The sequence below is a fragment of the Pelecanus crispus genome, chromosome 3 (assembly GCF_030463565.1).
Source record: "Pelecanus crispus isolate bPelCri1 chromosome 3, bPelCri1.pri, whole genome shotgun sequence".
Lineage (NCBI taxonomy): Eukaryota > Metazoa > Chordata > Aves > Pelecaniformes > Pelecanidae > Pelecanus > Pelecanus crispus.
The window spans coordinates 105,869,591-105,895,179 of record NC_134645.1 but is presented as its reverse complement, the minus strand read 5'-3'; the positions used below and the strand labels follow the sequence as shown (position 1 = coordinate 105,895,179).

The following is a 25,589-nucleotide window of genomic DNA, read 5'->3' as shown; positions in this document are numbered from 1 at the left end:
CAAATACACATATTTCCCTTTCCACTTACCCAAAGACACCATCAGTATGTGCTTTAGAAATCAAATGGCTGCTTTATTTTACTGCTATGCATTGGCATTGCTGCTTTGGAAGCAGTTAGGTATGGTTTGGAGTTAGTACCTGCTATGAACAAATAACGGAGTAGCTGGACATGTTAGCGTGTCCTTGGCATGTGTAAGTCTCACGTGCATACTTTTTTTAAATGCATAGACCCTTTTGTTCCCTTTTTGTCTTGTACTGTCTCACTGTGGACTGAGTCCATAAAAGCAAACAGTGACCAATGCTCCTCACAGTGCCCCCGTAGCACTGAGCCAGCAGCCTACTCCAGGGTACAGTTTCCTCAAAGTCCCACACATTCTCCGTGGGAAGTACTGAAAAGGCCAGCATGCGTCACCAGTCTCTAGTCCACAGCGGCTGCCCCTTGTGAGTGACGGCAAACCCCACGGAGAGGATCTTGCTGTCACACCAGCCATTCAGCTCCTTCAAAACGGCCGGATGCTGAGAACCATACCTGCTCTCATCCCTTCAGACTGGATTTGAGTCACACGACTTGCCTGATCCCTTCATAAAATGAGCTCGGAAAGGTGAGCATTTCTGTACACTTCTGCAGGAAGATGCATTTGCACAGCACACTTCAGCTTTCGTGGTGCTGTTCCAAAACGCAGCTATAAAAGACGTTCTCCCACAGCACTGTACCGTTTTATCCTCCTTCTGTGGAAGGAGGTGCAGGAACAGCCAAATGCTGACTGTGATCTAAATGAATCTTCTGCTCATGGCTGGACTATGGCACTCCCTTCTAGTGCAGGCTTAAACCAGACTATGGGGATACTTTCTTTTCTCTATAACCTGATAATTCATTTTCTCTTATAAACTGAGTTAAACTGCTCTTCAAAGAGCTGTATCAGTTTCTGTGAAGTCAACCACAATTTCAGAACGTTTTTTAGCAGGACCAGGTAAGGCCCCATTTTTCCCAGTAGAACCTGGGGACCTAATTTATGGAAGCTGACATATTCTTCACATTGTAAGTGAAGATGTATTGAACTGAACAAGAACTGAAGTAAGCTTAAACTGACTCATTTCCTCTGGATTTCTTTTTCCGAAAGTGATTTACAACAGTTGTGAGAATTAAGTCAGCTGCATAGATACTGTTTCCTTGAACTCTGCTGCTGGCCTGTCACTAATACTTTGTTACTCTGAAACCAGCTTTATAATTGTTAATACTGCCTTAAATATGTCTTCAGATCTTATATTCCCAACAACAACAAAAAAAGGAGAAACAGAATCTGATTTTTCTCCTTAAAAATCACGAGAACATTTGAATGAATTTAACAGAGGTAGGTCCACATTCTGTTTCATAGTGAACAATGCCAAGAAGCAAGTTTGAAGCAGGACCAAAGAGCGCTGTGCCAGAAAATAGGTCTGCGAAAGGTTATTCACCCTTCACCAAACAAGAAGATTCCCCAAATTTGGTAAAGCAAAAGAATGGAGCTGGAAAGCTGGACAGCAGTCCAACAAAAACCTTTTAAAGGCAAAAATAAATTAAAAAAAAAAGCCTCCCACTGACTTTCAGCAGTCTCTCAGCGACGGCAAAGGAGAGTTTAGACTGTTAGTCACTCATTCCTTTGATGTCAGTACAAAGCAAATGAGTAAAGGACAACAGAAGTGTGGCATCCAGACGTGGCATGACTGAAATTATACAGCCTCATTTAGCACATAAACTTCAGAAAATGTCTAATGAATGCCCCTTCCTCAGTACCTCTCTTCCACTGCAATATTGCACCACTTTGCTTTTTTTATCCACTTTTATAAAAAAGTTGAATCTAATAAAGAAAAAGTTAAATTTTAAAAAAGTTCGTTATAAAAATTTATCATATAAAAATGCCAACCCCCCCTAAGCCATATATACAAAATGTATCAGATTTATGAAAATAACTGGACCCAATTATATAACAGAACAATTTTATACAAAAAGGTACAAGATTGCATTCAAATTAATACAAATAAAAGTAAAAAAAACCCTTCAAAATGTCTCGTTCATAGAAGATCTGTTTCTTTTAAATGTACAGGTATATAAAATGGTATCAAATTGTCTCATGTTAGCCACCATTTCATGGGAAACATGCACTGGTTCAGAGAGCATTTCCACACGTCACCGGTGAGCACCATACTTCGCAGACCAGTCAACACGCCCGTGGATCGGCTGAGCTGGTGGTGGGAGAGGCATTAACCTTGGTGTGCTTTTTGTAGGTGACTCGAACGGTGGCCGTCCAAGATGGGGTCTTACTGACTTCAGAGAAGCATAATCTAAGGTGCAAAAGAAAATGCCATGAGATAAAGGTTCAGTGAGCAGCTGTCCACATTGAACAGCAACTGGGTGCAGGTCCAGATGCTTATTTCTTCAGGAAATAAGCCTCCTTTTTTAACAGAATTTGCTGATGTGAGACAATAGTGGATGCAATCCCTAAAATCTTATCAGACAAGGAGTATTTATATCATTGATTTGATAAGTGTGAATTCTGTGACAGTTCTCACACCAACCTCTAGGTCCCACTGAAATATGCTGTGGATAAAACCACATATTTCATAAACAGCATAAAAATAAACCAAATCCTTCTCCACATGAAGTTCTGCAAGGTTACAAACTGTAGTTCCGGTCAGTCAAATATTTACAAATAAAGTAAAGCAAAGATATGTAGGTCAGTGCTGCATATACGCAGCATTACCAGAGCAATGAACAAGGGACCAAGACAAGTTTAGTACTATACTTACTAGAAGATGGATCCACAACTGGTGCTAACTGAACCCTCTGCCCAGCAGAGCCTACTTCCTTCTTCAGAAATGAAGGGATACAACCACTAGTTAGACCGCTTGATCCTATGGGCCCTGAAAGAAATGGCAAGGAACACTTGAGCTGAACACAATGGATCTCCCATACTATCACCAGATGACAGAGGTACGCACTGATGGGTCATATGCAAAACCAAGCCTGATCATGGACTGATGAAAACAACAACTTCATTGAAGACACTAGAAATCCACAGATCCTCTACATACCTGCATTCAGGAGACTGTCTGCATCAGACTGCATTAAAGATGAACGGAAAACAGGTACAAACTGTACTCTTAGAAGGGCAATTTCTGCTTCTCCCTGACAGCTTTTTCAAGATTTCTCAAAGCTTTCAAAACTTAGCATTCCAGTTGGAATTATTTTGTTTGACTTTCAGCAACTGGGTCCTATGAATATACTCACTCTTGATTTCCATGCAGTGAGTCTGGGGCTCTGGTGCTACACAAAGCTCTTACTGAAGCCAGTAAGAGCACAACTAAATAAACTGGGACAGATTCATGTTCTAAATTTGGAAAGTCAGTTACAAAACTTGTCCCTAAGATAAGCAGGACAGATCTGACTGACCTGTAGGATAAGCTGCAGAAATTGGACCAAAAATAGTTATAAATAAAACAGTCTGGAGTCATAGCACAGATGGACACTAAAGAAGTTAGCATGCACACATCAGATCCATTGCACATATGCCTATAATGTACTAGGAGCAGTAGAGCCATGGCAAAGCATACTGTAGGACATGATGGTAATAAGTAAAAAAGTGAAAAATCTAATGATATCCTATACAGCTACAAAAGAAGCAAAAACTTGTAGTAGAGCCAGGATGGAGACATGTGCTACGTATATAAAGGTTCTCATGTAGTTTAGCCGTTTACAACATCCTCCCATCTTGAATCTTTAAAGAACAATTTTCTGATTAAATTACATCCAAAATTTTAAGTTTTTTATTTTTTAAACCAGAGTTCCTAAAGGCCCAAAATGTTTCTTTGGGCCAAGATTCAGCAGAAATCTTCTCAATCAAACATTTTCATAACAACATATGCAAAACAAGTACTGCACTGCAGAACCGTAACATCACATGAAAACCTGAAGCCAAGAAAGATTTAGAGAGGAAATACATAGATACAATCTAGAAACATCATCATGTTTAAGTATATCTGGTAAAATCTAATGTAAAAATCTACACATTCATTTCTTCAAATCAAATAATAGGGATTAAATACCTGAAATACCAAATGCCCCAAAAACCTGAAGAAGAAAAATTGAAGAGTTTTGCTTTTTGTCTGAATTTTTTAAAGCTACAATTATTTCACTATTTTAAACAGTATCCATTAAAAGACATTATTATAGATGATAGATTTTATTTGCTTTATTCACATAACAAGAGCGGTGTGTATGGCTAGTTCAATTTAGACCTCCTTCCTCTGCTGACAGTCATTTACGCACCAGCTGGGCTAAAATAATTTGGAAACTTGAAAATATGACTTACAAAAACTGACGAGGGAAACTGAAGGCAGGATGAAGTATTTCAGGTTGAACAGACCTAAGCTGTCCAACCTTCAACGCATGTGGTACTTCAAACCAGACTTCTGGGGATTCATTAGAAGAAATTACTATGTTTCAGTTTAAGATAGTCTCCAAATCCAAGGAACAGTGCTCATAACTGATTTCAACAGAAAGAGCAGACATGGTAGCGATTATCTTCAGAGTTGACAATACATTAGAGATGGGTGACCCCAAAATACAGCTGTCTCGAGTTGCTGAGGCATCACCTATTGTCTTTTCTCAGAGTGTTAAGCACAGCTTCTTACCTGAATTCATCCTGTTAATATTTCCTCCCAAACCGGAAGCTTTCCCAGGCAAACCAGAACTGGGCCAGGGATTAGGCGGAACAGACTCTTTGTTTGAAGTGGAGACTATGTTATTCCTTGTGCTTATTCCTATTGCAAAAATGCAAAAATTACCACACTGAAATCTCTGTTGTTACACAGGCTTGCATTCATTCCATCTGATGCACAATCTTAGAGCAGATGTCCAGTTCAGTGAACTTAACCAAAACCTTTTCACTCTTAACACGCCTCTGGGTTACTTCCCATCCTCTCATATGGGAATGCTATGACTAGCCATAGGCCCTAATCCTGCAAAGATAATAGTGGAAGTAGTTCCACTAGCATCAATGGCTGCTTATGTCAAGGGACAGGATCTTTGCATCAAGTCACAGAAGGCGAACCTTGCTACGTAAATGAAATCTATCCTTTGTATCAAACACAGCATTTCACAGCTTTTAGCCTAACAGTGACAAGATAACCTGAGAGTAATAACAGTAGATTACATTTCTCATAGTACTATACTCTTCTTTGGTGTATCTACTGAAACCACAGGTTGTGCAAACAGTTTGCACTAGAGTTCACATGTGACATATTATTTGCATTTAATATACATCCAATATTTAAGCAGGGTACCTAACATGCAAGGATGCGCTCACAATTTATGGTAAAGCAAAAGCAGGCTTGGGATCAATGTGTTTTACAACCCCCTCTAGTAACACAACTTTTAGCTACCAAAACTGTACTTAAGTGATCCAATTTGAAAGTAATTGAAATTGTTTCAGGAAAAAAGATTGTTTACCATCACAACATGTTCTAGTTTACTTACTTAATTTTGAAGTATTAGGACTACAAGTGAATGACCAGCTAACACTGCCTTTATAAACAGAAATTATGAAAGAGGATATGTTTATATTCAGCTCATTTTAAATACAGGCAGACATGCTGTCCACCTCCTGTACTTCATCCTGCCCCAGTGCTGGTCTCAGTATAGCAGAGGTTAACATGAAGACAGGCATGCAATTCCTCTACAGAGACGTGGATTTCCATTCTATTTAACTCCAAGCTACAGCAAAGCATATTCCCACTATTAGTTAGCCTCTGTTGTTCGTGGTATTATATACTCATGACGTAAACATAGGACACTTTCTTTTCCAGTCTAGAAGACCAGTCTTATCCTTCTTAGGGAAACAGGGAATAGCTTGGCACATTCACAGACATTTTCTAACACACTTCAAAGTATAAAAGAGCATCCAGCAGGAAGAAGCAGCACCAACAATCCTCTCCCCTTCTTGTAAGCAGGATTTATCTCAGTTGCTAGAGTGCTAGAATGTAGTCTGTATCACGACCATGTACATTAGCAAAGCTCTTGCTCTCCTCATTTTCTTTAAGCAGTAGCTCCCCTCCACAAGCCCAAAGGATAAAGCCTAATGTACCAATGACTATTTCATACTGCTGCTGGAATCACAGGAAGAAAAAGAAATAAGTATTTTTTACTAACCAGGTAGATACCTAGAATGTTTCAAGTAGTGTTGTTTTGCTGCAGAAACTCGCAATGTGGGAGTGTCCTGTCGTGGAAAGGTCACATGGGAAGGTGCACTGCTGCCAGAGCCTACAGCATCTGAAGGCTTCAGGTCCAAAATGCTTTCAAATCTATAACCCAAAAATTGCTACACTTAGTCCAATTCTTAGAGCATATATTTATCCACAGTTGGCCTTCTCATCTCCATCCCATCTCCAGGAATCATTTCCTCATACTATGTTTGCTACAGCATAAACACACAGACAACAGGGAATATTTTCAGCATGAAGCCATAGAAGTGCCCCTGAAAATCAGATTGGTGCTTCTAGTTCCCTTACTCATTACTTTTAAAGTTTTTATAAATCACTCAGTGAGTTTTTCTCTACTGCGTATAATCTATGGAAACTGCAGCTTAGAGTCATCCAAAAGAGTTTATACGCGTGGAATATATCAAAAGGGTTCGTATGTGAAACAGAAAGTATATATTCAAAGATAACTTGGGAAGACTTAAGCTAAGCATCTTTTCCAGTGGGGAAAAATGAACAAGGAATTATATAGAAGGGTGCACTGTCCATCAAAATACGCGCTGCAATTCAAAGCTCAGCATTCAACAAGCAGCCAAGGCAAAGCAGAAGAGAGACAAGCTGCATGTTCTTTACCAGCCTGGATATATGTTTCTAGATCCACAGAAAGCATAAAGAGCAACATTATGAAAAAAGAGGCGAAGCCTAAGGAAATAAGACCAAATAGCACATGGACATAAAAGAAACCAACTTACCTACAAAGAGTTTCATCACTCTGCCTCTTCTTGTTTTTCAAGTCCATCCTCATGACAGAAGAGCTGAAATCAAGGTCTTCCAAGTCATCCCAGTCTTCAGAAGCCCTCACTGTTCTAGCAAGATGTCCCCATCTTCGCCTAGTTTTTGGTTTAAGTTCACCATTTATATTCTCAGTCCCAGCAGACGTTTTCTGTTACGAAGAGTGAAAAGAAACAAACCCACGCACTTACACCATAAACCAGGTGACAGGAACAAAGAGGACTTTTTTTTCTGTCTCAAAGAGTAATAGTGGTAGTAGAGCTGTAACAACAGAATCCTAATTTTTCATTAAACATGCTAAGAACACGATCTGTAGCCAGTAGACATTATAACATCTCTTCTGCATTTCATCCTGTAATAAAGTATCTTGCACTGACAGAATAATAAATTTCTTAGGTCTCAATTCCAATTCTGTTTCTATTTCATACCTCCCAAACAATTAGCTCATGCTCAATTTTTATTTCTTGACCCATCTTGGGAGTACAAACTGCATGCATGTTCATGTTTATACAAGCCTGTGCCTAGACACTTATAAAACATATTTTTCTTACAGGACAGCACAGATACAAATTTGTGTCTCTTCAGCCATTTAAGCTCATCAGTACATTTCAACCTTGTGTCTCTCTGTACATGGCCAGTACAGACCCTGCTTAAGACTGATCTCTTAGCAGCAGCAGCATTCGTGCTGTCTGCTCTCGCTACCCATCTTATGAATCCAGCCTTCTTCTTGTATAATCAACAGAAATGGTAGGTTCTTATGCTGAAAGAAGACTCTGTTGTTTTCCATGGCCAGTATGGAAGCCCAAAGGGACTATTATTCTCAATCACATAAACTGGATGCCTTAAATGGATGAAGGAAATAGCCCCCCTCCCCCTCATTTCAATACTATTTAGCTTAATACTTTCCTCTCTGACATCAATCCCATTAATATTCTGACCACTGTACATCCTTTTTACTCGTACAAAATCACAGTGTCATCATTTAAGTGGTGCTTTACAACAAAGGAAAGCATAAAATGGCTCTGAAATGAGAAATCGACTTGCTTGTTTTATAGCAATTGGATTTAGATTTCAACAGAGTAACTTCTAGTTTCTAGCAGAAAGTTGTAACTATTCTTTATTCTCATTTCCTGTCCTTTTAGTAAAGTATAAGAACCTTGAAAGAGAACAAGAAAAAGAAATACAATTAAGGAAAAATCAGCCAGTATATCAGGAAGTGTATCTTATGCTAGATGGACCTTTACCTGCTGAGGAACCTTATTGTGAATTGCAGGCAGAAGAACCTGGTTAGACTTGTCCTCCTGTAAGTAGTTACCGTGCTCAGTCCCAGAGTTGTCTGTCTTATATGGGTACACCAAGCGCTGAGAAGACTGGCTTTGTTGAAAAGGCCTCGAGGAAATGCGGGTGTGAGGTTTTGGAGGGGGTTGTGCTGGAGGGACAGGTTTAATATGCAGAGATGATTTATTATGCAGTTCCTTTTGTTTCCCCAGTTCCTGAACGCCCAGGGCATGCCCAACCTGGAAGTATGGATATCGAAGTGCCTAAAATATAATGAAGATGTTAGGACCCAACTCAGGAAACCAAAATTTTTAACTCACCCTAGCCCTATGTGACGGTACAAATTTTATTTCCTTTTTTCTGGGGTGGGAAACAGCAGAAGACCCATCTCTCAACACTAGATTCTAGTAAGCACAACCCACTTCAGAATAATGCTGCAATAGAAGTAAAGTTTCAACAGATACCAAGTTATCAAATCCTCTGTCAACTCGCACAGAAGGAAAAGGTTCTGCAGAAGTAAGATACTTAACTAGGTACATTGCATCTAGAGGCATGTTTCATTATGTACTGTCTCTTCATGTGTGTGTGTGCATGTGCATGTGCAAACGTGCACACCCGTCATTGCAGATTCAGCCAGCAAGACTGGAATGACCCCAGAGACATCCCATCTCTTTCATTCTCCAGTTCCAGGACTGAATCAAGTGAAAGAAATATAACCCTTATGAAAATTAGCCTCTCTCTTTTTTGGAAGACATGTTGGTAAAACTATCTTTATCCTGCCTTACAAGTAATTAAGGAGCTGTCAGTAAAGGCAATTCATCTCTGCCCATCTTGCTGTTTCAGGTATACTTATCTTCCCTCCCCAAAGACCTCTCGCTGCAAAAAGCTTCTAAAAGCTCAGATTCCTCACTGTATTTGTACCTTACTGCAAAACATTTGTTAACAGCTCTTAATACCAAGTTATAGTCAGTATTTTTTGCTTTTCATTACCTTTGACAGTTCTTCATCTATTTACTTTTTAACTGCTTTAATTAGCTTTAAAGCTTTCTATTACAATTTGTACCGAAGGTCTGATATAATCACAAAGGTTCAGCTATGGTCCTACTGAAGTCAAGTCAGATTTGAACTCATAATCACATCTGTTTTTCAAAAGGTGCCCTGCTCATTTCATTAGTTGGGTACTACCACTACGGTACTGATATCTGAAATCAGTGGCTACCACCAACATCATCAATCGGACCATTATATGTACAATAGTGATGGCTTGGGCTACACTTATGTACAGGATGTTGGGACATATCTACAGCACAACTGAGCTGAGACTGCCCTGCAAACTGCCTTGCAAAAGCTAGCTTTATCCAGGCAACACTGGGCTGGATGAGCAGACAGTGGGGCAGATTGAAAGCTGACTGAATGGCCAGGCCCAGATGATGTCAGTGGTGGTGCAGAGTGCACCCTCAGCAAGATCACTGGTGACACAAAACTGGAAGGAGTGGCTGATAACACCAAAGGGTCATGCTGCCACCCAGAGGGACCTCAACAGAAGAAATGGGCTGACAGGAATCTCATCAAGTTCAACAAGGGGAAATACCAAGTCCTGCACCTGGGCAGCAAAAACCCCATGCACCAGCACATGCTGGGGTCAAACACCTGGCAAGCAGCTTTGCAGAAAAGGACCTGGTAAACACCAAGTTGAACATGAGCAACCAGTATGCCCTTGCTGCAAATAAGGCTAACAGTATCCTGGGCTACATGAGCAGGAGTGTTGCCAGTAGGCCAAGGGCAGAGATCCTTCCCCTCTCCTCAGCACTGGTGAGGCCACACGTGGAGTGCTGTGTCCAGTTTTGGGCCCCCCAGCAGAAGAGACAGATGGACATAATGAGAGAGTTCAGCGAAGGGCCACGAAGATGGTTATGGGACTGGAGCACCTCACATATGAGGAAAGACTAAGAGAACTGGGTCTGTTCAGCCTGGAGAAGGTTCAAGGGGATCTTATCAAAGTATACAAATACCCGAAGGGAAGCTGCAAAGAAGATGGAGCAAGGCTCTTTTCAGTGCTGCCCAGTGACAGGACCAGAGGCAACGGGCACAAACTGCAACACAGTAGGTTCCCTCTGAACATCAGGAAACACTTTTTTACTGTGAGGGTGACTGAGCACTGGCACATGTTGCCTAGGGCAGGGGGGCTGGACCAGATGACCTCCAGAGGCCCCTTCCAACCTCAACCATTCCATGATTCTGTGGCACGTATCAATAGCAATGAAAGAACGCATCACAGCCTTCAGCCATACATCCCACCTTCACTCTGCTGCTACTCGCAGTGACTGGATTATACTTAATTCAGATGTACTTATACACACTGCAGTCACACATTTGATCATTGAGTACACACCCCATGCAGCTGATGTTGCATGCAAAAGATGGATTACTCTCTTTTAATTGCTCCCCTTTGTCTTGCAAATTGTTCTTCGCTTCTGCTCTTCTCCCTTCTAAGAACCACACCCCTGAGCAACTGTTAAATGACTGTTTATAAAAGGTGTCTCGCAGTGAAAGCGAGCGTCATCTGCAGATGTGAGAAAAAAGAAAAGAAAAACAAACCTGACTAGCTGTTGGCCGCTTTTTGGGGTCCCATTGCAGCATGTCTCTCATGAGCTGCACTGCTTCACTGCTAGCATTAGGTATGAGGGTTTTTAGGTTGTTAGGTACACACTGAGGCCAGCGAAAATTCATGGAGGCTGAAAGTTGATAGCCTTCGGGCCAGTCGTTCTGGAAGAATGAGATTTCCAATCACAAAGAAAGTTTAGCTGTAAAACATAGTGCCTAAGTACACTAGCATATATTCTCCTATCAGTAATAGACTGTGCCCAGCTTACTCTAGACTATACTAAAGATTTCACTAGAAACCTCAAACCTCCGGTGAGATGCAAGTTTCACTTTACATTCGACCAAGTCAAAGGCACAAATGGAATCAGGAGATAGGAGTCTTGCCACAATTCCAATTTCTAGCCTCTTAAACCATAGGTTTATACGCAATATGCAAGAGAAAGTGAAATTTCTGCCTAATGAAGTCACAGTCTAATGACTTTCTTTGCTGTTCAGGAGTCTATTTCTCCTCCTCCAAATGTCAGGTTTTATAGCATAAGTACATAATGTTTATTTCACAGAAAATAAGTTTTAATTTAGTTTACTATATCTGCGATCAATACCACACAATAGCAGTAAGCATGAAAACTGATTATTTTCTGTCATTCTGTATCGTAGAACGCCACTAGTATTATTGCAGTGTGGAATGTCACTTTAGCTACCTTCTTTGGCGTCCCCAAGACTTGGCAAATTTTGAATATAGTATCAATTTCACTGGTGCCTGGGAAGAGAGGCCTCAGTGTGTAAACTTCTGCCATTATACAACCAACAGCCCAAATATCTATTGGAGAACTATAGCTGGTGGATCTCAGAAGGACTTCAGGAGCCCTGTACCTATAAGAGAGAGAGAGAAAAAAAAAGAAACAAATCCTAACAATCAACACAATTCAAACAGATATACATTAAACCATTCAGCTCTTCATTTCTTGCTGTTAAGAGCAAACATTCCTTAAAAAGCTCCTACCCTCTCCTTTCCTATACATAAGACTTCTTTTTTTTTTTTTCTGGAATGAAGAATTAAAACCTACATAAGCTCTTGTAAGCCCTCTTATGCCTTCCTGACATGCAGCAATCCCAGCATGTCCCACCTGCCTTATCAGGCTCCCTCTTTGTTCCTGTGCTGCTGCCATCTGTAAACTGCCTTGTACTAACTGAAGCTTTTTGAATTATGCCAAGCTTAAATAAAAGTTTCAGAAAGAGGAGGCATCAAAAGTGGTATTACATTCAGCACAAATTTAATACTTTACTTCTTTAAAGGCTTGACTGTAAGTTTCACACAACGTAGGCGAATACTAGCACTTACCATCTTGTGGATACATAATCAGTGTAAGGAGGTCTAGATCGGATTTCTCGGGCTAAGCCAAAGTCTGCTATTTTCACAAGTTCTGGCCCCATGCAAAGGAGGTTTTCAGGTTTCAAGTCTCTGTGAAAGAACCCTAAAATTCAAATGAAATATTGATGTGCATCGCAATGCCACCCCTAGCTGCAGCCTTTATTTTCTACCTGGATTGTTTTGCTTTAGTTATTATTGCTGAAACGTGAATAGTACAACACAGAGTTCAAAGTCTTGTATCATCAACAAAGCTAGTCATTATAATGGTTGTTCAGTCAGACTGTGAAGAACAGTATACACAAGTTGACTATCTTATAATGATTCAGAGCATTCAGTCAGCTCCCTTTCAAGTGCCAATTCTTTAACATAAAAAAAATTTACACCATTGTAATGTTAGTTTCATTCTAATTGTGTTGGAAACTGCACTGAAGACATCAAAAAAAATCACTTCAGAAGTTCTTTTAAACAGCATAAAAATTAAAACACGAGGTACTTTTTTGCACTTTGAAACTCGTTTTTACATGTGAGAACATAATAATCTGCAAGCACTCAGTTACTGATCACCCTATCAGAGAGAGGAACTCAGCATGTTTTTTTAGTGCTATCTGCATTCAGCAAAACTTGATGACAAATGAGCATTTGGCAAGAGCTCTTTCAATACAAATGAGAGAAGAGGGCTAGAATATTACTGACTACTGCCTCTGAAATTTGCTTCCACCCTTAGTCTGGAAAACTTGTCCTTACACTTCTTTCTTGCAAGCATCTGAGACCACTGTTTCCTGTATGCAGCTCCCTCTGTAGTACCTTAATAGAGCTTTATGACCTCCTTTTCAGAGACGTTCCAACATGCTTATTTTTTTCCATGGCCTTGAGTATGTTCCCACAGACAACAGGATAAACTTTCACAAAGGATGTATCTACATTGTCCAGTATATTAACTTCTGTTTGTTAGATTAATGCATGACAGCATTGAAGACATAGTGCTGTAGATTTCTACCAACCAGCAGATTATGTCCTTCCTAGGGATATTAAGTAGATGTTCTGGTGCCAGCTTAAACTACTGCCTCTTTATGGAAGGTACCAGACAGAGCAATCAAGGTTGGTTTTGGCATTTAGTACAATCACTTCTGTATTTTGCTGCACAGACATGCAATGCACCAACAGAACGCTTTTGAGGCAATTTATTTCATGGCAAACTTGTAAAAAGAGCAATCGATAAGTCTTAAGAGTCTGGATGGACAAAGAACATAAAAAGTTTACTTTACAAGCATTTCTATGCCATACAGGAGCAGAATAGAGAAATAGAGGTGGGGGGGAAAAAGGTTCATGAGATTTTTCCAAAAGTGTTGCAGAGAGCATCTTGGGACACCCAGTCTTACACTGTGAGCCACAAGACCATCCTGCCAGGCTTTCTGGCAGAAATTCTAGCTTTCAGAATTTCTAGCTCTTTGTAACTACAGATTTGCAACATCTTGGCAGAAATATCTGCCAAGCCTAATGTCTAGCACATCAGTGAACAAGACAGTTTTGACATAAAATTGTTCTTTAACAGCTATAGTAAGTTAAACAGCAGTAAAAGGTATTCTGAAAGGTTGAGATCCATTTGACAATTTTTTTTTTAAATGGTGGCTTAGATTTTTGCAAATAAATCATATTATTTTTATGTTTTTAAATACTTTGTATCTCACTGGAACACACTGGAATTTCTAGTTTGGTTTCAGAAGAGTATCCAAGCCCCATCAGAATACAGAATAAAGCCATTAGTTTGAAAATGTTTTGCAAAACAAAGTTAAATGTGTTCTTCAAGTGAACTGAAACGCTGGTCCTACAAGCCTTTCACTTCCAGGACTTTGGCTACTGATGTTAGCTCTCTTCTGACAACCCCGAGGGCTGAGCACCAACACACACTACAGTGCATTTAGCAAGCAGAATTGCAGAAGGTAGCAAAACATTGCGAGGAAGTTATCACTAAAATAAGTAATTTTTTTATTAGTTAAGTGGGTCTTGTTGCTACCGGCTGGTACACCAGCTTTAGCTTTTATCATTACTGTAAAAATTAGTTGGAAGGCCATGCAATGAAAGCTGTCTGTTACTCAGACTTTATTGCTTTAAGTGTATCTTACAGAGAACGTGTGTTTTATTCAGGTATCTGTGTACCTTGAGAAAAGAGTAATTTTTCCTTCATACTCAGTCTCAGGGGACCTCTAAATCTATCAAGAAATGTGTCCATTAACATCAGATGAGTTTTAGAAAGTGGCCAGCTGCCAGTTTGAGAAAGTAGAAATCTACAGAAAGGAACTGAGCAAACCTCCAGACTAAAATATCAGGCAACTATAAAATACAGGTATTTTCAGTAATCTGAATCTTTCATATACTGCCATTCTTTTGATCACTCCCTTTACTAAAGTCAGTAATGTAAGTCTTAGTATACTCATTAAAAAAACTTATACAGACACTATCTTGCTGTAATTCAAAATGTTTACAGCTAAAACATAACCTACCATGCTTATGGATAAATGCAAGCCCTTGCAGGATTTGATACATAATATTCCTAACTGTAGACTCAGGAAACAGTTTGTTTCTGTGGGATAAAAGGGAAGAAATAAATATTAGTGATTAAGTTCACACATTAGCTTATCCTATCTAATGAACCAAAGATAAAAGGTAACAATGACAATAAAACTGCTAGATATATTTTAGGCACTCTCATGTAGTTTACTTCTCCAATAAAATTTACACAGTATTTGCAGAACTGCCGCATTACACTATATTAAGACTATATGACATGATATTAAGGCTATGTGGGACAGTGAATTAAAAAAAGGAAAGAAATAAAAGAAAAAAAAGAAGAAAATTGGCCAAACTGAACAAACCTTAACATCTACAGGTCACAAGGCATGCTATGCTCAAGACAGTATGGGTTCATGTTAATTTAGTGCTCTTCGTGCACAGTTTCTTCTGGCCTCTCTTCTAGAGCATATACAAGCCATACTTGTCACTGTCCCTTGTTATTATCTAACAGCTGATGTGAGATGTTATCTAACTTGCTTCTCTTCTGCTATCTGAGAAAACAGTCTCATCTGCTACCATTGAAAACAAGAGGCTCTTCTCATAATACTCAGGCGAGAAGATCAGCCACGGCAGACGGTTTAGTAATAGCCCCTCTTACCAACAGAGGATTCGGATCAAAGAGCTCTGTACCAGCTGCCTCTGCGCACGCCAAAACGCAGCAGAGATGGGCTGGGGTGGAAATCAGTGGAAATCAGTGACAATTTTATTCAGAAAGAGCCTAACAGTGAATGAAGAAGATGGCCTGGGCCTTATTCAATTTCCTGAGCTTGATTCCTCTCAAAAAACCTGACCATCACATATTTCAAAAGTGAGATCAGCTACTAGAGTCAGCTTTTCATATTTGCTTGCTTATTTTTTTAATTACAGCATAAAGAAAGCCGTATTTCCTCTACAGTCCCTTCCAGCAAGACTGGCAATTTTAACTAAGACTTAAGCAAATAAATCACATTCTTAAAGGTTTGATTTATACAATGCCTAACCAGTTCAAGGCCTAGCTAAACCGTAGAGAATATGATGTGTAGCACACTTTCACAGACATCTGCCCTTTTTGTTCTGATAAGAAGGTAGGATAAATCAAGCATTTCTAAGAAATTCCTAAGATAATTGGTTTGTATATTACCCACTTGAACCATTTTCTCAAGGTTCATCATTTCATATAATTAAAAATCAGCATCCATATATGTGCCCAATTTAAAGTTGTTCTATACCTGTGCATGCATAATAAGTACTTTTATGCTTAAAAAGGTATTTTATGTCATATTCACAGAGATATATTGTAACAATAACCTTACTTCATTAAATCAAGTAAGATCACTGTCATCTCCCAGGCTGATTCTACGGTCCATATAAAGAAAATGGCCTCCTCAGAGAACAATTCAAAGCAAGGAGTTATTTTGCCCCAAATTATCCTCTGGAGGATGCTATCATGGCCCAAAGGCTAAAATTAAGACTTATTAATGCTCCAGCAAACATCAAGAAGCTAGATTTTATTGAGAATGCTGACAAATAAAATAGGCAGTCTTTGGACATGCCAGTTCAAATTGCCAGGAAAAAAAATTCCTAGAAGTAATCCCGAATTTGACCCCTCACGATTACTGTTTCAACCACTTTTTATTTATTCATTTATTTGAGGAAGTAACAGAAGAGGTGGTGATACCACCCTGTAATAGAAAAAGCACTGCTGGTTGGAGTACTTACCTGGAAATCAAGAGTTCTAGGTTCACTGCCTCCTCAGCATGAGGGCTGTTAAAAGTCCACAGTTCCTAACTCTCAAAAGAGTGCCCTACTTATCTGCCCTGCTAAACTGGGAAGAGACACTGGAAACTCTCACTAAAACGTTTGGGATATGCTCAAAAGTGACAGCCACAGCTCCTACTGCAGCACACAGCTTTAAGCCATAGTGATCTAAGCCTAAACAACTGATCCAAAGTCCTTTGAAAAGTAACAGGGGTGTTAGAAGCACATTATGCAAGTAATTATACCAGGAATGGGTGATGCTGCTACATACCTTTCTTTCATTAACTGATAAAGATTTTCCTTCATGTATTCAAACACAAAATACAGATGATCATTTTCCCTGATAACTTCTTTCAGCTTTACTACATTGGCATGGTTTAATTTCTTCAAAGACTAGAAACAGAAAATACAAACAGGATTTTACAAGGGTCTTACTCTAATGAAAAAGAAAAAACTACTTCACTGATGCAGAAGACATGGCTTCAAAAATTCTTCAATATTTTAAATAATCAGACAGCTCTGAGGGCAAAGACAAGTATTAACAGATACATACATGGTATATGTATCAATTTAATGCACTGGTCATTCAAAAGCCAGCTATCCAGCACCACAGTAGGCACCAAAACAATTGCATTTTCTCTCTAAGTAATTTCCTACTAGCAGAATTCATACTCTTCTTGTACTTGCACTAGCAACAGTCAGGTTAGACTCAGGACTAAATATAACCCTGGAAATTCTTCCTTGGTATTGTGGATTAACCCCGGTGGGCAACTGAGCTCGCTCATCCTCTCTGGTGGGATGGGGGAGAGAATCAGAAGGGCAGAAAGTGAGAAAACTTGTGGGTTGAGATAAAGACATTTTAATAGGTAAAGCAAAAGCTGTGCACGCAAGCAAAGCAAAATAAAGAATTCGTTCACTGCTTCCCATCGGCAGGCAGGTGTTCAGCCATCTCCAGGAAAGCAGGGCTCCGTCATATGTAGTGGTTACTTGGGAAGACAAACGCCATCACTCCGAACGTCCCCCCTTCCTCCTCCTTCCCCCAGCTTTCGCTGCTGAGCACAATGTCCTGTGGGATATCCCTTTGGTCAGCTGTCCTGGCTGTGTCCCCTCCCAGCCTCTTGCCCAGCCCCAGCCTACTCGCTGGCAGGGAAGCGTAAGAAACAGAGAAGGCATATGGTTGTGCAAGCACTGCTCAGCAGTAACTAAAGCATCCCTGTATTATCAACACTGTTTTCAGCACAAATCCAACGAAGAAAATTAACTGTATCCCAGCCAAAACCAGCATACTTGGGCCTTCTCCCTTCTTTTTAGATTTTCAGTGTGTTCTACATTCATTCTTGCTGTAGCAACACAGTACCAAGTAAGAAAAGTGACCTAGGTTTTCTGCATGTTTGCAACAATGATAGCATGGACTAGAACTAAGGGTGGTCCTTAGAACATACCCCTAAAGCTTTGCTGGTGTCAGAATTTCATACCAAATGTCTTTCCCCAAACCAACTACCCTGAAACAAGTGCATGTACAAAGGTTACTGCTGAGCAAAGGGCATGTGTTCTCAAGCTCTGAAAAAGAAACATCAATCAACTCCAGGTTTTGTGATAGGAAAGCGCTCCCACTCACTCACCACTTACTGCAAGGAGGAAGCAGCTCTCTACAACCAAATAATTTTTTTTGTAAGACTGCAGAATTTTAGTAAGAATTTTTATGAGACTATGGACACCCTGTTCAAATGCAGAGCCAGGAAACACAACGGTAATGCCATATGCCACAGCTCATGTTGGGGGGAGTTTTTGATAAGAGGTGGAAAGAATTTGATGTTACCCCAAAATGTGACAGGGATCCTCTAATTTCAAGTCAACTATTGAATGAAAGAAGTACCTTAACCTCTCGAAGGTTCATGCATTCCTCCCAGGAATAAAACTTTCTCTTCATTCTACAATAATAGAGGGAAAAAAATGATTAATACATGGTCAACATCAGCTGGTCTTAGACCCGTAAGTCTCACTACATCTTAACAATTCAGTTCTTCCATCAAAATACAACATGTTATCCCCTTTGTCAGAAAACTTTACATCTCTAGACAAGGTACACTCTAATAGAATTGAAACCATTACTATTACACAGGATTGCTTTTTTTTGTGTATATATCTTGCTGCAAAAATTTCAGAGCCTTCAACAAGTCAGGGCATGCTATTTTTCTTTCCAGTATACAATGTGGCGGAGTCGAGTCTAATTGTAAAAATGACAAGGGTTACGACAGCTATGAACAACTCAGACTAAGTTTTGAAACAAATCTAATGAAGACCAAATTAAACCGCTTCGCTGGGTCTCCAATTTTAGCATATTCTTCTTGTTCCTCTTCTCCATATTTTGATTTCTCTGTAATTTCAGTACCTTTCCCCTCTAAGTTGTATTTCTTCATTTTTCAGTGTCCACTGATCCCCACGTTTCTCCCTCCCTTGCGAGCTGCATCTATCATGCCAACTGCTTTCCAAATTCTGCCTTTCATTTCAAGCTTATAAGCAACTCTGCTCTAACAGAAACAAACTGCATGGCAGATCTGTTTTTTCCTAAGCCAGAATATAACTCTGAACATAGTATTTGTGTGTAACTTATGGTCCTATTTGTTCATGTGCATTTTGATTATGACTCAGTTCTTTCACACATAACTCCATGCTTTAGGATCAACAGGACAAAGGCTCACACGTGCACACACACACACAGAGAAGAACACAGATTAAACTTACAAAAATACCCAACTGCTTAAAGTCTGGATTCAGAGTGAGCTAGGCACCCTTGGAAGATCTGAGTCTTTGTCAGACTTTAATACTAATTCAGTATTACTTATTATTGTAGTAAGTTTCCAGTTTGGAATCAGCTCTTAGAATTAGAATAGCTTAAGAACTACAAGCCCTTCATTTTGTGAAGGGGGTCTGGAATTTTTTTTTTTTTTTAAGTAGTGTTTTTGCAGTTACTGTCTTGTGCGTTGAGCCACCAGGCCATTTCTGTTCATAATAATGGATTGACATTAACGTATAAGCTAAGAAAGTACCATCTTCTGGTTTGTTCTGAAATTTTTGAGTTTCTACCATGTTGCAGAATGAAAATCAAAGGTGCCTCTGGCAAGGTTTGATACAGGGAAAAATACCCTCAGCACAGGGGACTTCGAAAGTTGCTAAAGCCAGCTATTGACTGTTCATACAAAACAGCATTGTACTGAAAGCTCTTTTGACAACTATGTCCCTGGGTCATGGTTGGTATTTCAGGAAGGTGCCTGCAATGCTTTACAGCTGCCTCTTACCACAACTAGGACAAATAAGCCATTTACAAACTGAGGTCACTGCTGAAGCAGCAGAGAAAAATCAAGTGGATTTCTCAAGGAATCTTAACAAAATCTTAAGCTGAAAAGACCAATACGTAACAGCATATAGATACAGATAATGGACAATGAGATCCATTGTGTTAATTATCACTGCAGTATTAACATTACACTGGAAATTGGGCCATGAAATCTATGTTCCATATACGCAGCAGGGAAGGGTCTGCAGGCTCCCAAGGAGCATTGCGGAATACCCTAAATAATGTACATAATACATGTTTGACTGCACACAGTAGCAGAGGACTGTTACAGCAAGCCTACAGATCTCACCTTCTTTATCTTCTGCTGGGGCTTTGGAGGATACAAGGAACTTGAGCTTTGCATGCTGCCCAAATACAAATGTTGTGTGGAATGTGAAGTTGTCAAACCAGCATGACCAAGTGATGTGGACCACAGAATGGAAAAACCTGGACTATCTACTGTTAAGTAACAAATGAAAATACTTACTTTTTAATGGCTATTAGCTCTCCAGATTCAATGCTTCTCCCTAGGAGGACAGAGCCGTAGGTCCCATCACCAAGCTGTCTGATAGTTGTGTACCTATTCATGATGAGGATACTCTAGCTGCAAGCGCATTTCAGTCCTTAGTGTTTCTTGTGTTTCTCCTCCGAATGTAACCAGTTCTTTCTGTGGCAGCATAAATATAGAGCACTCAGGACAGTGTGAACAGTTGCAGGAATCATGTTTTCAAGACTTAGCCTTTGGTCTGAAAGCACAGAACATAATCCATTTGATTTCTGTATGCTTCTGAGGTTGCTTGTTTGCAGACTCCATTCTCCTCCAAGAGATACTCCTTGTAAACTATGCACAAACACTTGTCTGGGTCTCTCGCCAGAAAGGGCCAGCCTGTACCTGAATGTAACTGGGTACGTTCCCCAAATCCACTCTTATGCTAAAGCTAGAGGTACTTTACAGCAAGCTTGCAGGCGGCCCTAATGGGAGAAACTATTACTAAAAGCAGAGGATAAAGTCTCATAGCTTGGGGAAAATACTTTGCTATCGGAAAAATGAAGCATTACACTAAGACAGGAGGGAATCTATTCAAGCCAAATTGTCAGACATGTAAGTCACCGTCTCACAAGTTGTACTGTCATCAGTTAAAACAAACCAATTTTCTGACTTTCTGTAAGGTCCTATGCTAGAGATATAGCCATGTGTATTCCCTTAAAGCAAGTCTTCAGAGGAAGAATACTATATTCATGTCAGATAAGACCAAATGTATTTCACTACAGTAGCCCTAAGCATGAATCAGGCTCTAGAAGTAGTGGCTACATCAGATTATCTATCTGACCTTTTGTCCTGACACTGCATGAACAACAGAATGCTAGATAACAAAGCAAAAAAAAGTTCTTATTCCTTCATTTAATCTAATTGTTGCTAGTATTTCCTACACTTTAGAACAAATGTGATCTCTTCTATATAAATTAACCATACATTTGGAATAACACAGAACTTCCCTGCAATGAGGGTTTGATCCCTGCATTCTCTTTTTCTCCAAGAGGACAGCAATATTCACGGCTAGTGACTTTTACATTTGAACTACATTTCCACAGGGTTTTTTTGTAGCAGTCTTAAATCTCTCCTCCATCTTGCCCTATTCCACAAAGCCAAATTATGATTTTAAGAGTAACGGGATTACGCTGCTTAAACTCTGAACTGACATCAGTGCAGAGCCACAATCCTGTAGATGCCAGATGTTGTGAAGATCCCTTGTTTTCAGTCTTCTAAGCCTATTAGTCCCACTAACACTAATACAGGAACAAACAAAAATTAGGAAATATGATGTTAATATACCTTTTAGCAATTTTACACATCATGTATGAAAAAGAAACAGCGTCTCTCTAACACTATCTTAGACACTGGGCAGCACCTCAGGCAGGAGAAATTGCCCTCTAGCAGTACCCATTTCTCTCCACACACTACTACAGAGAACCACAATTCAGCACCTTAGAGACCTCATCCCTCATTTTGTACTACTTGCCAAGGAACACAGAGCCTGTCCATAAGAACGGCACTTTGGAGGACCGGTTTCTTTTTGGCTGGTATTCAGGCTGTGCACCTGCATAGCATAAAGCTATGTTTAGGCAGTGTTCTGCATCCAGGTTAAAAAGCTCTGGTTACTCCAGCTGGTCAATGACTGGATGGCAACTCAGAAGCCTTGGCTCCCAGGCCTTTACTCAGATCCTTGGTGAAAACTTCAAACAATAACAAAGCCTTGCATGGTCTCCTAGTCTGAAAATGTAGTATTTATCAGTATCCAAACAGATAATTTCATACAGGAACTTCAAATTGAAACACATGGGACTTGTGGATTTTTCAGCACATACTCCCCTAATGACAGATTTCTGAAATTGTAACAGATGCCTTACAGTTCACAGACCATTATGCTGCCCCTGGCTTACCGTTCACATATCCCTTCCCAGGGGACTGTGACTGCAGAGTGGAGGAGCATCTTTACCTCATATTTGATAACCACAGCAAACCAAAAGATGCATAACTGCTAGCACGTGACATTGCTAGTAATAATCCCCAATGGCTATCATGGACAGACCACCGTTTGTCTGATGTCTCTTGAACAGATGAAGTGGTGAACATAACTGCCTACTCCTTACTGGGACAGTAATTTAAGCCCCTCTCCTTTCCACAGCCTCCGATTTTCACACAACTTGTAAGAAATCTTTGCGATTCCAGCTCTGCTATCGAACGTGACCAAAACAGACAAATGAACTGGAATATTTCTGAGGCATAAAGGGGAGGCAAAGAACCTAGAGAAGAAAAAAGTGTCAAAAAATACAGATTTCAGTGGGGAACACATATTAAAAAACATGCCAGGATGCACAGAAGTTAACAAGGCTCCTATGGAAGCACAAATCCACCTGTATGAAAATCCACTGAACTACATAAAGTCTTCTTGGGTTAACTAAATCAGTACTATTTCTTGTTGAGCTTAATAGCAAAGTTGTTTTTAAAAACTTATTTTACTTTGCAAGATTTATGTTCTGTCCTTAACACCTACTATCTCTCACTTTCAGCTACGGGAAGAAACTAAACCTTAGCCTGCAGACTGTTTCACCTAAGTAGAGTCCCACTGAAATCACTAAAAAGAGCACAAGTCTCTGACAAGCCGTTTGCAGAGCTACAACATGTATAATCTAGTCTAGAACTACAATCTAGGCAAATTCACATAGTTAGAGGATGTAAATACAAACTGCAAAACTATCTTGGAGTGAATGTGTCGATACTAAATAGAAAAAAGTAAAAGCCTTATTTTCACCATACCGTAACACCGTGTTTGGACTCCGCCTCACCTATAAACGTTTCTTCCCACGTAAAACAACCAGCAAAGCCCCTTGAAAAGCAAGCCGAATTTAATGCGTCAAGACTATTTTCTGACTCAAACTTACTATTTCGCTTATGTATGCTTTAAGTAAGTATCCTCTCCCGTTTGAAGGGCTTCAGCGCTGAGAACTGAAAGCGAAACTGGCTCACTCTCTGCCACAGCTGAGAAACGCAAACAGTAAACAATCAGCAAGTGCCTTTTAAAATCTGCGCTGCGCTGTGCTTTAGCAATAACCTGAAGGTGTTACTCGTAGGTTGCACAGAGAAAGGCGCGGTTTAAAGCCGCGGGTTTAAATCCATGCTGTCCCAGCGGCCGCTGCTTACGTTTGCCAGTGAAAAGGCTTGGGGGGTGCCCCGAAGCCGATCGCCAAGGCAGGGGGCAGCGGGGGGAATCGGCCCCTCGGCAGCAGGAGGGCCCGGCGGCGTTTGCCAGCTGGTGGGGGGGCGAGCCACGGGGCCCGGCGCCCGCCCGCCACCGCGGGCCGGGTGGCGGCTCCCGCCCGGCCTTCACGCCGAGGCCGTGGCCGGTTTCCAGCCCCGGCAGACGCGAGTAACCCCGCTCCGGTCATTGATTTTACCGCAGAACTGCTCTCCCCCCTCCCCGCCGCGGGCGGGAGCGGGCCCCGCGGTACTCACTGGCGGCGCACCTCAGGGTACCGGGCGCACGGCCTCCCCCTGCTTCAGCCGAGGCCCGGCCTGCGGAAGCCGCGCGAAAGGCCCCTAATGGCGGCGCCCCGGCCCCGCCGGCTGCCGCCGCTGCCCGCTGGCGCTCCCCGAGCCGCCCCGGCCCAGCTGCAGCCCACGGCGGCCGCCGGCCTCGCTCAGGGCGCCGCCGGCCGCCGAGCCCATGGCGCGGCCCGCCGCGCCCCCCGCCCCGGCCGCTCCCCGCCCGGCGGCGGCGGGGCTCCCCGCGGGGGGATAAGGCCCCACGACAGCGGGCGGCTGGGCCGGCGCCGCTCCCCTCCCCTCCGCGCCGCCCGGCCGGCCCCCTCGCAGGCAGGCGGGCGGGCAGCGGGGGCCCGCGGGCCTCGCCGGCGAGGCCTCAGCCGCGGGGAGGGGGGTTAGCGGCCCCCAAAAAGCGGGCGGCTGTCGCGGGGAGAGGCAAGAGCCGGCGGAGCGGCAGCACGGCTGCCGGAGAGGGGATTACGGCTGAGCTGGGTTTTAACGTAATTAAAAAAAAATGATAAAAATCCCCTGATGACTGGCCTCTCTCACACCCCCGCGAGGAGTTTAAATAACAAAGCAGGAATGCAGAAATACCAAATTGTGAACAAATGGCAAAAATACGACATTTTAACCGCTGCTGGAGGGCCCGAGCCTCCCGAGCCTCAGCACCAGCAGCTCTCCCTGCCTCTGGCAGGGTCCGGTTAACACTTGGGGGGGAGGGGGGGGCAGAAAAAGGGAAATAAGGAACAAAAAAAATTGGCCTCAAGCAATTGAGCATCAGATCTGACAGTAATAATGGTTCAGTAAGCCTTTGCTTCTTTTTACACTTACTCACTGAGGTTTTAAAAGTCAAGCACAGAGTTATTTCCCGGGGTTTGCAAGACGGGGTGAGCTGGCGTTATTCAGGAGCACAGCGCATGCCGCTCCTCCCCTCGGGGAGGATTTTGCATCAGTGAATCCCACAGTGAAATACACTTATTTGAGAAGACATTCGTTAAAAAAGGTGTGAAGGAACTCCAGAAAGCTCTGGATGCCCAGTCCCCCACAGCCGCCATCTCAATAGAGGCTTGTCTTCACATTTCTCAGACTGAAAAAATTATAAAAGGAGTGAGATTCTCTCCTATGGCCATGCATGACTCTCAGTGATGCCAGCGGGAGCAGTGCACACGTACTCAAAAGAGATTTCTGCTTTTAAGCCATCCCTATTACATCTCAGGTGCAGCGACACACGCTAGCACCGGGCCCAGTGACAGCCCTAGCACCCTGTTTTTCTGTTGCTGGAGACGCGGCTTCTTCATTCCCACAAGAAGAGGCACACCCAGGCGGGAGAAAAGCCCAGCAGCTTGGACTCCAACCCCAAACGAGAAGCAGCATTAAATATAACCAGTCGCATCGACAACCACCCATCACAAAACCTCAGCTGCGCTGCCGCCGCCGGCCCCAGCACCCAAGCGGGAGCCCTCGCCGGCCCGACGCCGGCACACGCACACGCCTCCCTCTGCTCTTAAAAACGTTTGCGGTAAGGTACTGGTAAGGGTTTGCAGGTCAGACGTAAAGAGCCGTAGACGTGGTTTTCTTCTGGAACAAAGACTGTAATGCAGACTGAAAAGATGGTTTT

At 41.7% G+C, this 25,589-nt stretch overlaps 1 protein-coding gene across 1 annotated transcript; it reads right to left on the bottom strand.

The window, feature by feature from the left end:
- Positions 1 to 198: 198 nt before the first annotated feature.
- Positions 199 to 23,678, bottom strand: CILK1 (ciliogenesis associated kinase 1). The gene is made up of 14 exons (XM_075708584.1): positions 23,371 to 23,678; positions 20,414 to 20,672; positions 18,466 to 18,520; positions 16,861 to 16,982; positions 14,783 to 14,862; positions 12,252 to 12,384; positions 11,611 to 11,782; positions 10,904 to 11,071; positions 8,272 to 8,568; positions 6,988 to 7,178; positions 6,189 to 6,340; positions 4,673 to 4,801; positions 2,789 to 2,902; positions 199 to 2,323 (listed from the first exon to the last, which is right to left on the bottom strand). The coding sequence occupies exons 2-14, from the start codon at positions 20,512 to 20,514 to the stop codon at positions 2,169 to 2,171; spliced, it is 1,869 nt and encodes a 622-aa protein (XP_075564699.1). The 5' UTR covers positions 20,515 to 20,672; positions 23,371 to 23,678; the 3' UTR covers positions 199 to 2,168.
- Positions 23,679 to 25,589: the final 1,911 nt, after the last annotated feature.